This window comes from Oenanthe melanoleuca, chromosome 25 (assembly GCF_029582105.1).
Source record: "Oenanthe melanoleuca isolate GR-GAL-2019-014 chromosome 25, OMel1.0, whole genome shotgun sequence".
Classification (NCBI taxonomy): Eukaryota; Metazoa; Chordata; class Aves; order Passeriformes; family Muscicapidae; genus Oenanthe; species Oenanthe melanoleuca.
Genome location: NC_079358.1, coordinates 4,628,878 through 4,644,680, shown reverse-complemented (window position 1 = coordinate 4,644,680; position 15,803 = coordinate 4,628,878). Strand labels below are relative to the sequence as shown.

Sequence of the window (15,803 nt, the reverse complement as noted above, 5' to 3'; positions counted from 1 at the left end):
AATTTTGGGCTGCCTCAAAAAAAAACAGAAAAAATTTTGGGGTGGCCCAAAAAAAATCCCAAAAATTTTGGGGGACCGAAGAAAAAAAACCAGAAAAATTTTTAGGGAGCCCCAAAAAAAAATCCCAAAAAATTTTGTTCTGCCTCAAAACAAAACAGAAAAAATTTTGGGGAGCCCCGAAAAAAATCCCAAAAAATTTTGGGGTGCCTCAAAAAAAATCAGAAAAATTTTTGGGGTGCCCCAAAAAAAAATCCCAAAAAATTTTGGGCTGCCTCAAAACAAAACAGAAAAAATTTTGGGGAGCCTCAAAAAAAAACCCCAAAAAATTTTGGGCTGCCTCAAAAAAACAGAAAAAATTTTGGGGTGCCCTAAAAAAAAACCCCAAAAAATTTTGGGGTGCCTCAAAAAAACAGAAAAAATTTTGGGGTGCCCTAAAAAAAGATCCCAAAAAATTTTGGGCTGCTTCAAAAAAAAACAGAAAAATTTTTGGGGTGCCCCAAAAAAAATCCCAAAAATTTTGGGGGACCGCAAAAAAAACCAGAAAAATTTTGGGGTGCCCCAAAAAAAATCCCAAAAAATTTTGGGCTGCCTCAAAAAAAAACCCAAAAAATTTTGGGGTGCCCCAAAAAAATCCCAAAAAATTTTGGGGTGCCTCAAAAAAAACAGAAAAAATTTTGGGGTGCCTCAAAAAAAAATCCCAAAAAATTTCGGGCTGCCTCAAAAAAAACAGAAAATTTTTTGGGGTGCCCCAAAAAAAATCCCAAAAATTTTGGGGGACCGCAAAAAAAACCAGAAAAATTTTGGGGTGCCCCAAAAAAAAACCCAAAAAATTTTGGGGTGCCCTAAAAACCCCCCAAAATTTGGTTTTATGTCTCCTCGTGCGTGGCCAGGCACTGGAGCTCCGTGTCCTTCTCCAGGGGGGGCCCCAGGGGGGGCGGGGCCGCGTTTTGGGGGTCCCCCCCCCCGGGGAAGGCGCGGCCGCGGGTCTCGGGGAGCAGCAGGAAGGTGAAGAGGGCGAAGCCCCCCAGGAGCCCCCCGAAAAGGAGGAACACCAGGGGGCCCAGAGCGTCCTGGGGGGGGAGAAAATTAAAATATTTTAATTTTTTTGGGGGGTAAATTAAAAAAAATTGGGATTTTTTGGGAGGGAATTAAAAAAAATTTGAATTTTTTGGGTGGAAATTTAAAAAATATTTGAATTTTTGGGGGAAATTTTAAAATAAATGGATTTTTTTGGGGGGGAATTTAAAAATAAATGGATTTTTTTGAGGGGAAATTTAAAATAAATTGGATTTTTTTGGGGGGGAATTTAAAAAATTGGATTTTTTGGGGGGCAAATTTAAAATAAATTGGATTTTTTGGGGGGGGAAGTTTTAAAAAATTAAAATTTTTGGGGAAAAATTTTAAAACATTGGAATTTTTTGAGGGGAAATTTTCAAAATATTGGAATTTTTAGGGGGGAAATTAAAAAAAGATGGATTTTTTGGGGGGTAAATTTTTAAAAAATTGGAATTTTTGGGGGAGAAATTTTCAAAAATTTGAACTTTTAGGGGGGGAAATTGAAAAAAAATGAAGCAACCCCCCAAACCCCCCAAATTCCCCAAAATTCCCCTTAAATCCCCAAATCACCCCCCAAATTCCCACTAAACCCCCCAAATCCCCCTTAAATCCCCAAACCTCCCCCCAAAACCCCCCAAAATCGCTCTGAGACCCCCAAAATTCCCCAAAATTCCCCCACCTGTCCCACCTGGAGCCCCAAAACCTCCCCAAACCCCCCCAAAGTTCCCCTTAAATCCCCAAAACCACCCCCCAAATCCCCCAAAATATCCCCAAAATTCCCGAATTTCCCCCCAAAATCCCCGAATTCTCCTCCCCGGTACCTGCAGGGCGGGGAAGGCCATGGCCACACCCAAACCATCCCCAAAATCCCCCAAAATCCCCAAAACCTCCCCCCAAATCACCTCTAAACTCCCCAAAATCCCTCTGAGACCCCCCAAAATTCCCGAATTCCCCCCAAAATCCCTCCCCGGTACCTGCAGGGCGGGGAAGGCCATGGCCACACCCAAACCATCCCCAAAATCCCCCAAAATCCCCAAAACCACCCCCCAAATCCGCTCTAAACCCCCCAAAATTCCCGAATTTCCCCCCAAAATCCCCGAATTCTCCCCGGTACCTGCAGGGCGGGGAAGGCCATGGCCACACCCAAACCATCCCCCAAAACCCCTTTAAATCCCCAAAACCTCCCCCCAAAACCTCCCAAAATCGCTCTGAGACCCCCCAAAATTCCCGAATTTCCCCCCAAAATCCCCCCAAAATCGCTCTGAGACCCTCTAAAATTCCCGAATTTCCCCCCAAATCCGCCCCCCCGGTACCTGCAGGGCGGGGAAGGCCATGGCCACACCCAATCCATCCCCAAAATCCCCCAAAATCCCCAAAACCTCCCCCCAAAACACCCCAAAATCGCTCTGAGACCCCCCAAAATTCCCGAACTTCCCCCCAAAATCCCCCCAAAATTCCCGAATTCTCCTCCCGGTACCTGCAGGGCGGGGAAGGCCATGGCCACACCCAAACCATCCCCAAAATCTCCCTCAAATCCCCAAAACCACCCCCCAAATCCCCTCTAAACCCCCCAAAATCCCCCAAAATCCCCCCAAAACCCCCCAAAATCCCTGAATTTCCCCCCAAAACCCCCGAATTCCCCCCGGTACCTGCAGGGCGGGGAAGGCCATGGCCACACCCAAACCATCCCCAAAATCTTCTTTAAATCCCCAAAACCAACCCCCAAAACCTCCCAAAATCGCTCTGAGACCCCCCAAATCCCTCAAAATCCCCCAAAATTCCCGAATTTCCCCCCAAAATCCCCCCAAAATCGCTCTGAGACCCCCCAAAATTCCCGAATTCCCCCTCCCCGGTACCTGCAGGGCGGGGAAGGCCATGGCCACCGCCGTGTTGCTCGCCCAGTTGACCAGCCCGGCCAGGGCGAGCGCGGCCCCGCGCGGCCCCGGCGGGAAGAGCTCGGAGCCCACGAACCAGGGCAGGGGGCCCGGACCCACCGCGAAAAACGCCACGAAGAGCAGAGCCGAGCCCAGCGCCAGGGACCCCCACACCGGGCCCCCCAGCTGCGGGGAACCCCGAAAATGTGAGAGGGGGAACCCCGAAAATGAGAGGGGGAACCCCGAAATGAGAGGGGGAACCCCGAAATGTGAGAGGGGGAACCCCGATATGTGAGAGGGGGACACGGAAATGTGAGAGGGGGGACCCAAAAATGACGGGGGAGCCCGAAATGTGAGAGTGAGAACCCCGAAAATGAGGGGGGGACACGGAAATGAGAGGGGGACACGGAAATTAGGGGGGACCCAAAATATGGGAGTGGGAACCCCGAAATCTGAGATAGGGGACCCCAAAATATGAGAGGGGGGAGCCCGGAAAATGAGAGGGGGAACCCCGAAATGTGAGAGGGGGACCCAAAAATGACGGGGGAGCCCGAAAAGTGAGGGGGGTAACCCGAAATGTGAGAGGGGGGACCCAAAATGTGAGAGTGGGAACCCCGAAATGTGAGAGGGGAGCCCGAAAAGTGAGGGGGGGACCCGGAAATGAGAGGGGACCCAAAATATGGGAGTGGGAACCCCGAAAATGAGAGGGGGACACGGAAATGACGGGGGAGCCCGAAATGTGAGTGGGACACGGAAAATGAGAGGGGGGACCCAAAATGTGAGAGTGGGAACCCCGAAATCTGAGATAGGGGACCCCAAAATATGAGAGGGGGGAGCCCGGAAAATGAGAGGGGGACACGGAAATGAGATGGGGGACCCAAAATATGGAAGTGGGAACCCCGAAAATGAGAGGGGGGACCCGAAATGTGAGAGGGGAGCCCAGAATGTGACATGGGGGACCCGAAAATGACAGGGGAGCCCGAAATGTGAGAGGGGGACCCGGAAATGAGAGGGGGGACCCAAAATGTGAGAGTGGGAACCCCGAAAATGACGGGGGAGCCCGAAAAGTGAGGGAGGGGATCCGAAATGTGAGAGGGGGGACCCAAAATGTGAGAGAGAGAACCCCGAAAATGAGGGGGGGGACCCGGAATGTGAGAATGAGAACCCCGAAATGTGAGAGGGGAGCCCGGAATGTGAGAGAGGGGACCCAAAATATGGGAGTGGGAACCCCGAAATGTGAGAGGGGGAACCCCGAAATGTGAGAGGGGAGCCCGGAATGTGAGGGGGGGGGGAGCCAGAAAATCCGGGGGGAAGAGAGACCCCGAAATCTGGGAGAGGAACCCCGAAATATGAGGGGGGGACACGGAAATGAGAAGGGGGGACCCAAAATGTGAGAGTGGGAACCCCGAAAATGAGAAGGGGAGCCCGAAATGTGAGGGGGGGACACGGAAAATGAAAGGGGAGACCGCAAAATATGAGAGTGGGAACCCCGAAATGTGAGAGGGGAGCCCGGAATGTGAGGGGGGGAACCCCGAAAATGAGGGGGGGACACGGAAATGAGAGGGGGGACCCTGAAAATCCGGGGGAGAGGAGGAGCCTCAAATCTGAGAGAGGGACCCTGAAAATCCGGGGGAGAGGGGGAGCCTCAAATCTGGGAGAGGGACCTGAAAATCTGAGAGGGGGAACCCGAAAATGAGAGGGGGGAGCCCGAAAATGAGAGGGGGGGAACCCCAAAATATGAGAGGGGGAAACCCGAAAATCCCGGGGGAAAAGAGACCCCGAAATCTGAGAGAGGGACCCCGAAAATCCGGGGGAGAGGGGGAGCCTCAAATCTGAGAGGGGAACCCCAAAATCTGAGAGGGGGGAGCCCGAAATATTAGAGGGGGAGCCCGAAAATCCGGGGGAGAGGGGGAGCCTGAAATGTGAGAGGGGGGAACCCGAAATTTTGAGAGGGAACCCCGAAAATGAGAGGGGGGAGCCCGAAATCTGAGAGGGGGAACCCCAAAATACGAGAGGGGGGAACCCGAAAATCCGGGACAGAGGGAGACCCAAATCTGAGAGAGACACCCCGAAAAATGAGAGAGGGAACCCCGAAAATTTGAGAGTGGGGACTCCGAAAATCCGGGGGAGAAAGGGGAAATGGAAATGGGGAGAATTTGGGACTTTGGGGGGGGATATTTGAGTTTGGGGGGAGTTTTTGGGGTGCTCAGGTGAGTTTTGGGGGTGCTCAGGTGAGTTTTTGGGGTGCCCAGGTCATTTCTTGGAATGCCCAGGTGAGTTTTGAGGTACCCAGGTGAATTTTTGGCGTGCCCAGGTCAGTTTTGGGGTGCCCAGGTCAGTTTTGGAGGTGCCCAGGTGAATTTTGGGCAGCCCAGGTGAATTTTTGGGATACCCAAGTCAGTTTTTGGGGTGCCCAGGTGAGTTTGGAGGTGCCCAGGTCATTTTTTGGAATGCCCAGGTGAGTTTTTGTGATGCCCAGGTAAATTTTTGGGGTGCTCAGGTGAATTTTGGGGTGCCCAGGTCAGTTTTGGGGTGCCCAGGTCAGTTTTTGGGGTGCCCAGGTCAGTTTTTGGAATGCCCAGGTGAGTTTTGAGGTACCCAGGTGAATTTTTGGGATACCCAAGTCAGTTTTTGGGGTGCCCAGGTGAGTTTTTGGGGAGCCCAGATGAATTTTGGGGTGCCCAGGTGAGTTTTGGGATGCCCAGGTCAGTTTTTGAGGTACCCAGGTAAATTTTAGGGTTCTCAGGTCAGTTTTGGAGGTGCCCAGGTGAGTTTTGGGCAGCCCAGGTGAGTTTTTGGGATACCCAAGTCAGTTTTTGGAATGCCCAGGTGAGTTTTGAGGTAACCAGGTAAATTTTAGGGTTCTCAGGTGAGTTTTTGGGGATGCCCAGGTGAGTTTTGGGGGTGCCCAGGTAAATTTCGGGGTTCTCAGGGCAGTTTTTGGGGATGCCCAGGTGAGATTTTTGGGGTGCCCAGGTCATTTTTTGGGGTGCCCAGGTGAGTTTTTCGGGCACCCAGGTGAGTTTTGAGGTACCCAGGTAAATTTTTGGGGTGCCCAGGTGTGTTTTGGGGGTGCCCAGGTGAATTTTGGGGTGCCCAGGTGAGTTTTTGTGATGCACAGGTAAATTTTTGGGGAGCCCAGGTGAATTTTTGAGGAGCCCAGGTCAGTTTTGGAATGCCCAGGTGTGTTTTGGGGGTTCCCAGGTGTGTTTTGGGGAGCCCAGGTGAGTTTTGGACCCCCCGCTCACCTTGAGGGCCACGCCCAGCGTCCCGGCGCATCCCATCATGCCCAGCAGCCCCACGAGCTGCAGGAGGCGCCGCCCCGCCCGCTCCACCAGCACCACCTGCGGGGGCGGGGCTTAGCGGGGCCACGCCCACCCGGGGCCACGCCCAAAAACGAGACCACGCCCACTTCGGGGTCACACCCAGCCCAAAAATAAAACCCCGCCCCCTTAGGACCACACCCATCCAGAAGATCATGAGACCCTCCCCCAAAATGGGACCCCACCCTCTCAAGACCACGCCCACCCCAAAATGACACCGCCCAACCTCCTTCAGGGCCACGCCCACCCCAAAAAAATGAGACCACGCCCACTGCGGAACCACGCCCACCTCAAAAAAAATGAGATCCCACCCCCTCAGGGCCACGCCCACCCAAAAATGAGGCCACGCCCACTTCAGGGCCACGCCCACCCCTAATTAGGCCACTCCCCATTAGGACCACGCCCACCCAAAAAATGAGGCCACGCCCACTTCAGGGCCACGCCCACCCAAATTTCCCCCACTTTAGGGCCACACCCAAGTGGGGCCACGCCCACCCCCTAATTAGACCACTGCCCATTAGGACCACACCCACCCAAAAAACGAGGCCACGCCCACTTCAGGGTCACACCCCAGTGAGACCACGCCCACCCAGGGCCCCCACCCTCCCCGTGACCCCCGTGGGCGTGGCCGTGGGCGGGGCTCACCGACAGGGCGGTGGCCGCCACGTTGACCACGCCCGTCCCGATGGTGCCGACGGCCGGGTCCTGCAGCCCCGCCCCCTCAAAGATGGACGTCGAGTAGTAGAAAATCTGGGGAGGGGGGGAAAGGGGCGTGGTCAGCGCGGGACACGCCCACCGAGCCACGCCCACTCCGGGAAACCACGCCCTAAAACTCCCATAATCCCTCTGGTCTTCTTTTATATAATTTATCGCCAAATCTGGCGTCACAGGATGACGTCATGGCCCCGCCCACTGCCACACCCATTCCCGCAAAACCACGCCCGTTCCCAACAAGCCACGCCCCCTTCCCATAATTTCCCGCCATTTTTTTTCCCTATTTTGGGTTGTTTTTCCCTTATTTTGGATTCATTTTTCCCGTTTTTTTTTTATAACGTTTTATCTCAAAAGCTGCAGCCCCAGGGTGATGTCACAGCCCCGCCCACGGCCACGCCCATTTCCCATAAACCACGCCCCGTTTCCCCCTATTTTGGCGGTTTTTTTCCCAAATTTCGACTCTTTTCCCCCCATTTTGAGTCATTTTTCCCATTTTTACTGCGTTTATCCCCGAGAGCTGCTGCGCCAGCTGCAGCCCCAGGATGACGTCATAGCCCCGCCCACTGCCACACCCATTTCATATAAACCACGCCCATTTCCCCACAAACCACGCCCATTTCCCCCTATTTTAGCAGGTTTTTTCCCGAATTTTGACTCTTTTCCCCCCATTTTGGGCAGTTTTGAGTCGTTTTTCCAATTTTTACCGCGTTTATCCCCGAGAGCTGCAGCCCCAGGATGACATCATAGCCCCGCCCACTGCCACACCCATTTCATATAAACCACGCCCATTTTCCCACAAACCACGCCCATTTCCCCCTATTTTAGCGGGTTTTTTCCCAAATTTCGACTCTTTTCCCCCCATTTTGGGCAGTTTTGGGTCATTTTTCCCATTTTTACCGCGTTTATCCCCGAAAGCTGCAGCCCCAGGATGACATCACAGCCCCGCCCACTGCCACACCCATTTCCCGTAAACCACGCCCCATTTCCCATAAACCACGCCCATTTCCCCTTATTTTAGCGAGTTTTTCCCCAAATTTTGACTGTTTTCCCCCCATTTTGAGTCGTTTTTCCCGTTTTTACCGCGTTGATCCCCGAGAGCTGCTGCGCCAGCTGCAGCCCCCGGATGACATCATAGCCCCGCCCACTGCCACACCCATTTCCCGTAAACCACGCCCATTTCCCATAAAACCACGCCCATTTCTCATATTTTCCCGCCCATTTTTCCCAATTTTGGGTCGTTTTTCCCGTTTTTACCGCGTTTATCCCCGAGAGCTGCTGCGCCAGCTGCAGCCCCAGCGTCACCACCAGCGGCTGCCGGTAGCGCCGGCTCCGGCACAGCTCCAGCAGCCCCACCCTGGGGGCGGGGCCTCGGCCAAGCTCCGCCTCCAGCGCCGCCAGCCCCGCCTCCGCCGCCGGGCCGGCCAGTCGCGACAGGCCTGGGGGAAAAGGGGAGGGGCTTGTCGCGATAGGGGGTGTGCTGTGGGGGGGAGGGGAGGAGGAGGAGGAGGAGGAGGAGGAGGAGGAAGGCCCCGCACTCACCGCGGCGCGCGCGGCCGCGCTGCCCCCGCGCCAGCAGGAATCGCGGGCTCTCGGGACACAGCGGCAGCAGCAGCAGCTGCAGCGCCGCCGGCAGCAGCCCCGCCCCGAACAGCGCCGGCCACAGCGCGGGCGTCCCCAGCAGCGCCCGCAGCCCCAGCACCTGCGGGAGAGGCGGCGCGGGCCGCGATATCGCGCCATAGGACGCGATAGACCGCGATATCGCGCGATAGACCAGGATATCGCGCATGAAGGGGGCGATATACCGCGACATGCCGCGATATGGGGAGGGATTTTGCCCTTTGTCGTGACGGGAAGGGGTGTGTCGTTTTGGGAGACCCAAATTCCCTCCCAGAAATCCCCTCAGGACCCCCCCCAGCCCTGAACCCAAATCCTCCTACGGCCCACAACGACCCCTCCCGCTAAAGCCACGCCCTCCCAAGCCACGCCCACCCCAGGCCCCCCAAAGACCCCTCCCCACAAGCCACTCCCACCCCTTCAAGCCCCGCCCACCCACGTGGGTGGAGCCTCCCTCATCAAGCCCCGCCCCCTTAATCCCCCCACAGCAGCCACGCCCACCCATTAGGCCCCCCCCAACCTCCACCCCAAATATCCCCCAAGGACCCCTCCCCCTCAGGCCCCGCCCACCTGCGCCCCCAAGGACCCCTCCCCATCAAGCCCCGCCCCCCACTGCTCCCAAGGACCCCTCCCCATCAAGCCCCGCCCCCTGTGTGACCCCAAGGACCCCTCCCCTCAGGCCCCGCCCCCTGAGGACCCCCAATGACCCCTCCCCATCAAGCCCCGCCCCCTGAGGACCCCCAAGGCCCCCTCCCCTCAGGCCCCGCCCCCTGCGTGACCCCAAGGCCCCCTCCCCTCAGGCCCCGCCCACCTGCGCCCCCAGGATGCCCAGCACGATGCCGAGCTGGTGCAGCGTCCCCAGCGCCCCCCGCAGCCGCAGCGGCGCCACCTCGCCCACGTAGAGCGGCACCAGCACCGAGACCAGACCTGCGGGGCGGGGCCGGTCGGGACACGCCCCTCGGGGGAGGGACACGCCCCTCGGGGGAGGGACACGCCCCTCGGGGGAGGGACACGCCCCTCGGGGAGGGACACGCCCCTCGGGGGGCGGGACACACCCACACAGACAGCCACGCCCATCAGAGTGACAGGACACGCCCACAGAATGACAGGACACACCCAAAGAGTGACAGGACACGCCCAAAGAGTGACAGGACACACCCAAAGAGTGACAGGACACACCCAAAGAGTAACAGGACACGCCCACAGGGGGACTGGACACACCCACAGAGTGACAGGACACGCCCACAGAATGACAGGACACGCCCACAGAGTGACAGGACACGCCTACAAAAAACCACGCCCATCAGATTGACAGGACACACCCACAGAGTGACAGGACACACCCACACAGAGCCACGCCCACAGAATGACAGGACACGCCCATCATAGTGATAGGACACGCCCACAGAAAGCCACGCCCATCATAGTGACAGGACACGCCCACAGAGTGACAGGACACGCCCACAGAGTGACAGGACACGCCCATGGGGGACGGGACACACCCACAGAGTGACAGGACACACCCACACAAAGCCACGCCCCCCAAAAAAGGCCACGCCCATCACAGTGACAGGACACGCCCACAGAGTGACGGGACACACCCACAGAGAGCCACGCCCACCCAGAGCCGCGCCCATCAGAGTGACAGGACACACCCACGGGGGACAGGACACGCCCCCAGAAACAGGACACACCCACACAAAGCCACGCCCACACAGAAGCCACGCCCATCAGATTGACAGGACACGCCCACCCAGAGACACGCCCATCAGAGTGACAGGACACACCCACGGGGGACAGGACACGCCCCCAGAAACAGCCACGCCCATCACAAAACCAGGCCACGCCCATCACAGACTCAGACCACACCCACGCCCCCCCAGGCCCCGCCCCCACCAGGCCCCGCCCCCCCCCGCCGGCCCCGCCCCCTACCCGAATAGGCTCCCACGATGAAGCGGCCGATGATGATCAGGGTGTAGGTGGGGCCCAGCTTGGCCCCGCCCATCAGAGCCCCGCCCACCACCGCCAGCCCGTTGGTGGCCAATAGGGCGCCTTTCCTGGGGGAGGGGAGGGGGCGTGGCCACGCGAGACCACGCCCCTTGTGAAGCCACGCCCATCCGTTCCACACCCCATTAAGCCCCGCCCACTCCGTTTCCCCCTTTAAGCCCCGCCCATCCCTCTTCGCGACCCCTCCCCTTTAAGCCCCGCCCCCAAGACTCCTCTTTAAGCCCCGCCCACTTTGCCACACCCACCTCCCCTGTTTAACCCCTTCCTCCCCACCCCACCCATTTAGTTTGAAGCCCCGCCCCCCAAACCCCTCCCCCTTTAAGCCCCGCCCCCTCTGCCACACCCACCCCCCCCTCCCTTTTTAACCCCTTCCTCCCCACCCCCACCCTTCAACCCCCCCCCTCAAATTTCCGCCCCGCCCCCCGGCCCCGCCCCTCCAAGCCCCGCCCCCTTTACCTGCCCAGCCGCTCGGCCAGGGCCCCGCCCGCCAGGGCCGTGCCCATCCCCCCCACCGAGAAGATGGCGACCGAGAGCGCCCAGAGCAGGGAGATGGTCTGGGGGGGAGGGGGCGACCCCCAGCGCCGCGCCCACGTCGCGTTGTACTCGCCTTCCAGGACCTGGGGGGAGGGGGGACCCCAATTTGGGGGAGGGGGCACCCACGGGTGGGGGGCGCCAGGATTTGGGGGGGGTGCCCTGTCAGGGATTCGCTCATGGAGGGGGAGTCCGAATTTGGGGAGGGGGCGCCCATGGGTGGGGGGAGCCCGAATTTGGGGGGGTACCCAGGCAGGGATGAACTCATGGAGTGGGTAACTAAATTTGGGGAGGGGGACCCGGATTTGGGGGGCACCCATGGGTGGGGGGCGCCAGAATTTAGGGGGGTTCCCAGTCAGGGACCCATTTATGAGGGAGGCACCCAAATTTGGGGAGGGGGCGCCTAAATTTGGGGGGGTTCCCAGGCAGGGAGGCACTGATGGAGGGGGGACCCCAATTTGGGGAGGGGGTCCCAAATTTGGGGAGCACCCATGGGTGGGGGGCGCCAGAATTTGGGGGGATGCCCTGCCAGGGATTCACTCATGGAGGGGGAACCCGAATTTGGGGAGGGGGGCGCCCATGGGTGGGGGGAGCACCCAAATCGGAGAAGAGTGACCCCAAATTTGGGGAGGGGGCAGCAGAATTTGGGGTGGGGGCACCCATGGGTGGAGGGGCACCAAATTTTTGGGGTTCCCTCCCAACCTCGATTTTTTGGGTCCCCCCCTGGATTTTTTGGGGTCCCACCCGAGTTTTTGGGGTCTCCCCGACATTTGGGACCCCCCCCAAAAATTCGGGATCACCCATCGAGTCTGGGGGTTTCACTTTATTTTTTAGGGGTTTCCTCAGGATTTTGGGGTTCCCTCCCAACCCCCGAATTTTTGGGGTCCCCCCTGAAAATTTTGGGGTCCCCCCGGATTTTTTGGGGTCCCCCCGACATTTGGGACCCCCCAAAAATTCGGGATTCCGCCAGGAATCACCCATCGAGTCTGGGGGTTTCCCTTTATTTTTAGGGGTTTTCCCGGGATTTTTGGGGTTCCCTCCCAACCCCGATTTTTTTAGTGTCCCCCCCGAATTTTTTGGGGTCCCCCCGGAGATTTTTGGGGTCCCTCCGGGGGTTTTTGGGTTTTTCCCGACATTTCGGACCCCCCAAAATTCGGGCTCACCCATCGAGTCTGGGGGCATTTTTAGGGGGTTTCCTCAGGATTTGGGGGTTCCCTCCCAACCCCCGAATTTTTGGGGTGCCCCCCGGATTTTTTGGGGTCCCCCCGGGGGTTTTTGGGTTTTTCCCGACATTTCGGACCCCCCAGAATTCGGGATCACCCATCGGGTCTGGGGGCATTTTTAGGGGTTTTCCCGGGATTTTTTGGGGGTTCCCTCCCAACCCCCGAATTTTTGGGGTGCCCCCCGGATTTTTTGGGGTCCCCCCGGGGGTTTTTGGGTTTTTCCCGACATTTCGGACCCCCCAAAATTCGGGATCACCCATCGAGTCTGGGGGTTTCCATTTATTTTTAGGGGGTTTCCTCAGGATTTTGGGGTTCCCTCCCAACCCCGATTTTTTTAGTGTCCCCCCCGAATTTTTTGGGGTCCCCCCGGATTTTTTTGGGGTCCCCCCAGAGATTTTGGGTTTTTCCCGACATTTCGGACCCCCCAAAATTCGGGATCACCCATCGGGTCTGGGGGCATTTTTAGGGGGTTTCCCGGGATTTTTGGGGTTCCCTCCCAACCCCCGAATTTTTGGGTCCCCCCCTGGATTTTTTGGGGTCCCCCCGACATTTGGAACCCCCCAAAAATTCGGGATCACCCATCGAGTCTGGGGGTTTCCCTTTATTTTTAGGGGTTTTCCCGGGATTTTTTTGGGGTTCCCTCCCAACCCCGATTTTTTGGGGTCCCCCCCCGAAATTTTTGGGGTCCCCCCCGGATTTTTTGGGGTCCCACCCGAGTTTTTGGAGTCCCCTCGACATTTAGGACTCCCCCAAAAATTCGGGATCACCCATCGAGTCTGGGGGTTTCCCTTTATTTTTTAGGGGATTTCCTCAGGATTTGGGGGTTCCCTCCCAACCCCCGAATTTTTGTGGTCCCCCCCGAATTTTTTGGGGTCCCCCCGGATTTTTTTGGGGTCCCCCCGGATTTTTTTGGGGTCCCCCCGGGGGTTTTTGGGTTTTTCCCGACATTTCGGACCCCCCAAAATTCGGGATCACCCATTGGGTCTGGGGGCATTTTTAGGGGGTTTCCTTGGATTTTTGGGGTTCCCTCCCAACCCCGATTTTTTTAGTGTCCCCCCCCGAATTTTTTGAGGTCCCCCCCGAATTTTTTGGGGTCCCCACGGATTTTTCTGGGGTCCCCCCCGAATTTTTTGGGGTCCCCACGGATTTTTTGGGGTCCCCCCGACATTTGGAACCCCCCAAAAATTCGGGATCACCCATCGAGTCTGGGGGTTTCCCCTCAGTTTTTAGGGGACTTCCTCAGGATTTTGGGGTTCCCTCCCAACCCCGATTTTTTTGGTGCCCCCCCTGGATTTTTTTGGGGTCCCACCCGAGTTTTTGGGGTCCCCCCGACGTTTAGGACCCCCCAAAAATTCGGGATCACCCATCGAGTCTGGGGGTTTCCCTTTATTTTTTAGGGGATTTCCTCAGGATTTTGGGGGTTCCCTCCCAACCCCCGAATTTTTGGGGTCCCCCCGGAGATTTTGGGTTTTTCCCGACATTTCGGACCCCCCAGAATTCGGGATCACCCATCGGGTCTGGGGGCATTTTTAGGGGATTTCCTCAGGATTTGGGGGTTCCCTCCCAACCCCCGAATTTTTGGGGTCCTCCCCGAATTTTTTGGGGTCCCCCCGGATTTTTTTGGGGTCCCCACGGAGATTTTTGGGGTCCCCCCGACATTTGGAACCCCCCCAGAATTCGGGATCACCCATCGGGTCTGGGGGCGTTTTTAGGGGGTTTCGCGGGATTTTTGGGGTTCCCTCCCAACCCCGATTTTTCTGGGGGTCCCCCCGAATTTTTGGGGTGTCCCCTGGATTTTTTGGGGTCCCCCCCGGATTTTTTGGGGTCCCCCCGGGGGTTTTTGGGGTCCCCCCGACATTTGGAACCCCCCAAAAATTCGGGATCACCCATCGGGTCTGGGGCCATTTTTAGGGGATTTCCTCAGGATTTTGGGGTTCCCTCCCAACCCTGATTTTTTTGGTGTCCCCCCCGAATTTTTGGGGTGTCCCTCGGATTTTTTGGGGTCCCCCCGGTACCTTTTGGGGCGCGTTGATGACGCCGATGTTGAAGCCGAAGGCGAGCGAGCTCAGCGAGGCGGCGAACACGGTGAGAGCCAGGGCGGGGGTGAGCGCGGGGGGGGGCGGGGCGGCCCCCCCGGGGGGGGAGGGGGGACCCCCCTCATCCTCCTGGGGGGGGGGGGGGACCCCAAAAATTAATTTGGGGTGAAAAAACTTGGGGGGATCCCCTCGAATTTTTTACTCAAATCCCGGAATTCGGGGAATTTTGGGGATTTTGGGGAGGGGGTTTTGTTCTCCTGGGGGGATTTTTGGGGTGAGGGGACCCCAAAATTTGGGGGGAGGAGCCCGGGGGGGGTCATGACCCCAAAAATTAATTTGGGATGGAAAAATTTGGGGGGATCCCCTCGAATTCAACCCCAAATTTCGGGATTTGGGGGAATTTTGGGGGGAATTTGGGGAGGGGGTTTCACCCTCCTGGGGGCGATTTTTGGGGGGATTTTTGGGGGGCTCATCCTCCTGGGGGGGGGGGACCCCCAAAAATTAATTTGGGGTGGAAAAATTTGGGGAGTCCCCTTCAAATTCAACCCCAAATTTCGGAATTTGGGGAAATTTGGGGGAATTTGGGGGAATTTGGGGAAATTTGGGGAATTTTGGGGGGAATTTGGGGGGATTTTGGGGAGGGGGTTTTGTTCTCCTGGGGGGAAATTTGGGGAGGGGGGACCCCAAAATTTGGGGGGAGGGGCACGAGGGGGGTGTCATGACCCCAAAAATTAATTTTGGGATGGAAAAATTTGGGGACCCCCCCCTCGAATTCCGGAATTTGGGGAATTTTTGGGGGAATTTTGGGAGAATTTTGGGGGGATTTGGGGGAATTTTGGGGGAATTTTGATGAATTTTAGGGGGAATTTTTGGGGGGATTTTGGGGGGGTTGGGGGAGGGGGTGTCAGGATTTTCTGGCGGTGGGGGATGGGCGATATCCCCCCCCTCCCCCCCCTATCGCGATAGAAACACCCCCCCCCCCCCCCGCTGTCCAAAATTCCCATTTTTGGGAAAGTCGTGGGAAAAAAAACCGGGATTGGGAGGGGGGAGGGGCGGGAATTCCCAAATTTTTTTTTTTTTTTTTTTTTTTTTTGAGGGGGGGGTCGCGCCCCTCCCCCACCCTTTAACCCCCCCCAAAATCGCCCCTCCCCCACCCCCGGTACCTCCTCGTCCTCCTGGATCGGCTGGAACCCCCTGGGCATGGGGGGTAATTAATAATTAATTAATTGATTAATTGATTAATTAATTGGGGGGAGGGGGGGAGGGTTAATAGTGGGGGAGGGGCCCCCCCGGGGGGGATTCCCGGGGGGGGGAGGGGCGGGTATGAGGCCTGGGGGGGTTAATTAGGGGTTAATTAAAGGTTAATTAAAGGTTAATTAAAGGTTAATTAAAGGTTAATTCGGGGTGGGGAAGGTTAAAGGGGGG

The 15,803-nt window shown here is 57.1% G+C and overlaps 1 protein-coding gene across 1 annotated transcript; it reads right to left on the bottom strand.

Moving 5' to 3' along the window:
- Positions 1-864: 864 nt before the first annotated feature.
- On the bottom strand, positions 865-15,625 carry LOC130262755 (solute carrier family 2, facilitated glucose transporter member 4-like). Its single transcript, XM_056510200.1, has 11 exons — positions 15,542-15,625; positions 14,358-14,507; positions 11,045-11,205; positions 10,514-10,638; positions 9,393-9,508; positions 8,507-8,666; positions 8,222-8,403; positions 6,899-7,003; positions 6,179-6,274; positions 2,913-3,116; positions 865-1,070 (listed from the first exon to the last, which is right to left on the bottom strand). Exons 1-11 carry the CDS (start codon positions 15,578-15,580, stop codon positions 867-869), a joined length of 1,542 nt encoding a protein of 513 aa, XP_056366175.1. The 5' UTR covers positions 15,581-15,625; the 3' UTR covers positions 865-866.
- Between the last annotated feature and the right edge of the window lie 178 nt (positions 15,626-15,803).

Bases quoted from the DNA above. Each gene is read 5' to 3' on its own strand.
- LOC130262755 (XM_056510200.1), bottom strand. From the start codon at position 15,580: ATGCCCAGGGGGTTCCAGCCGATCCAGGAGGACGAGGAG. The intron at 8,667-9,392 runs GTGGGCGGGGCC...CCTCTCCCGCAG, and splicing joins TGGGCATCCTGGGGGCGCAG to GTGCTGGGGCTGCGGGCGCT. The intron at 3,117-6,178 runs GTGAGCGGGGGG...GGTTCCCCGCAG, and splicing joins CGCTGGGCGTGGCCCTCAAG to CTGGGGGGCCCGGTGTGGGG.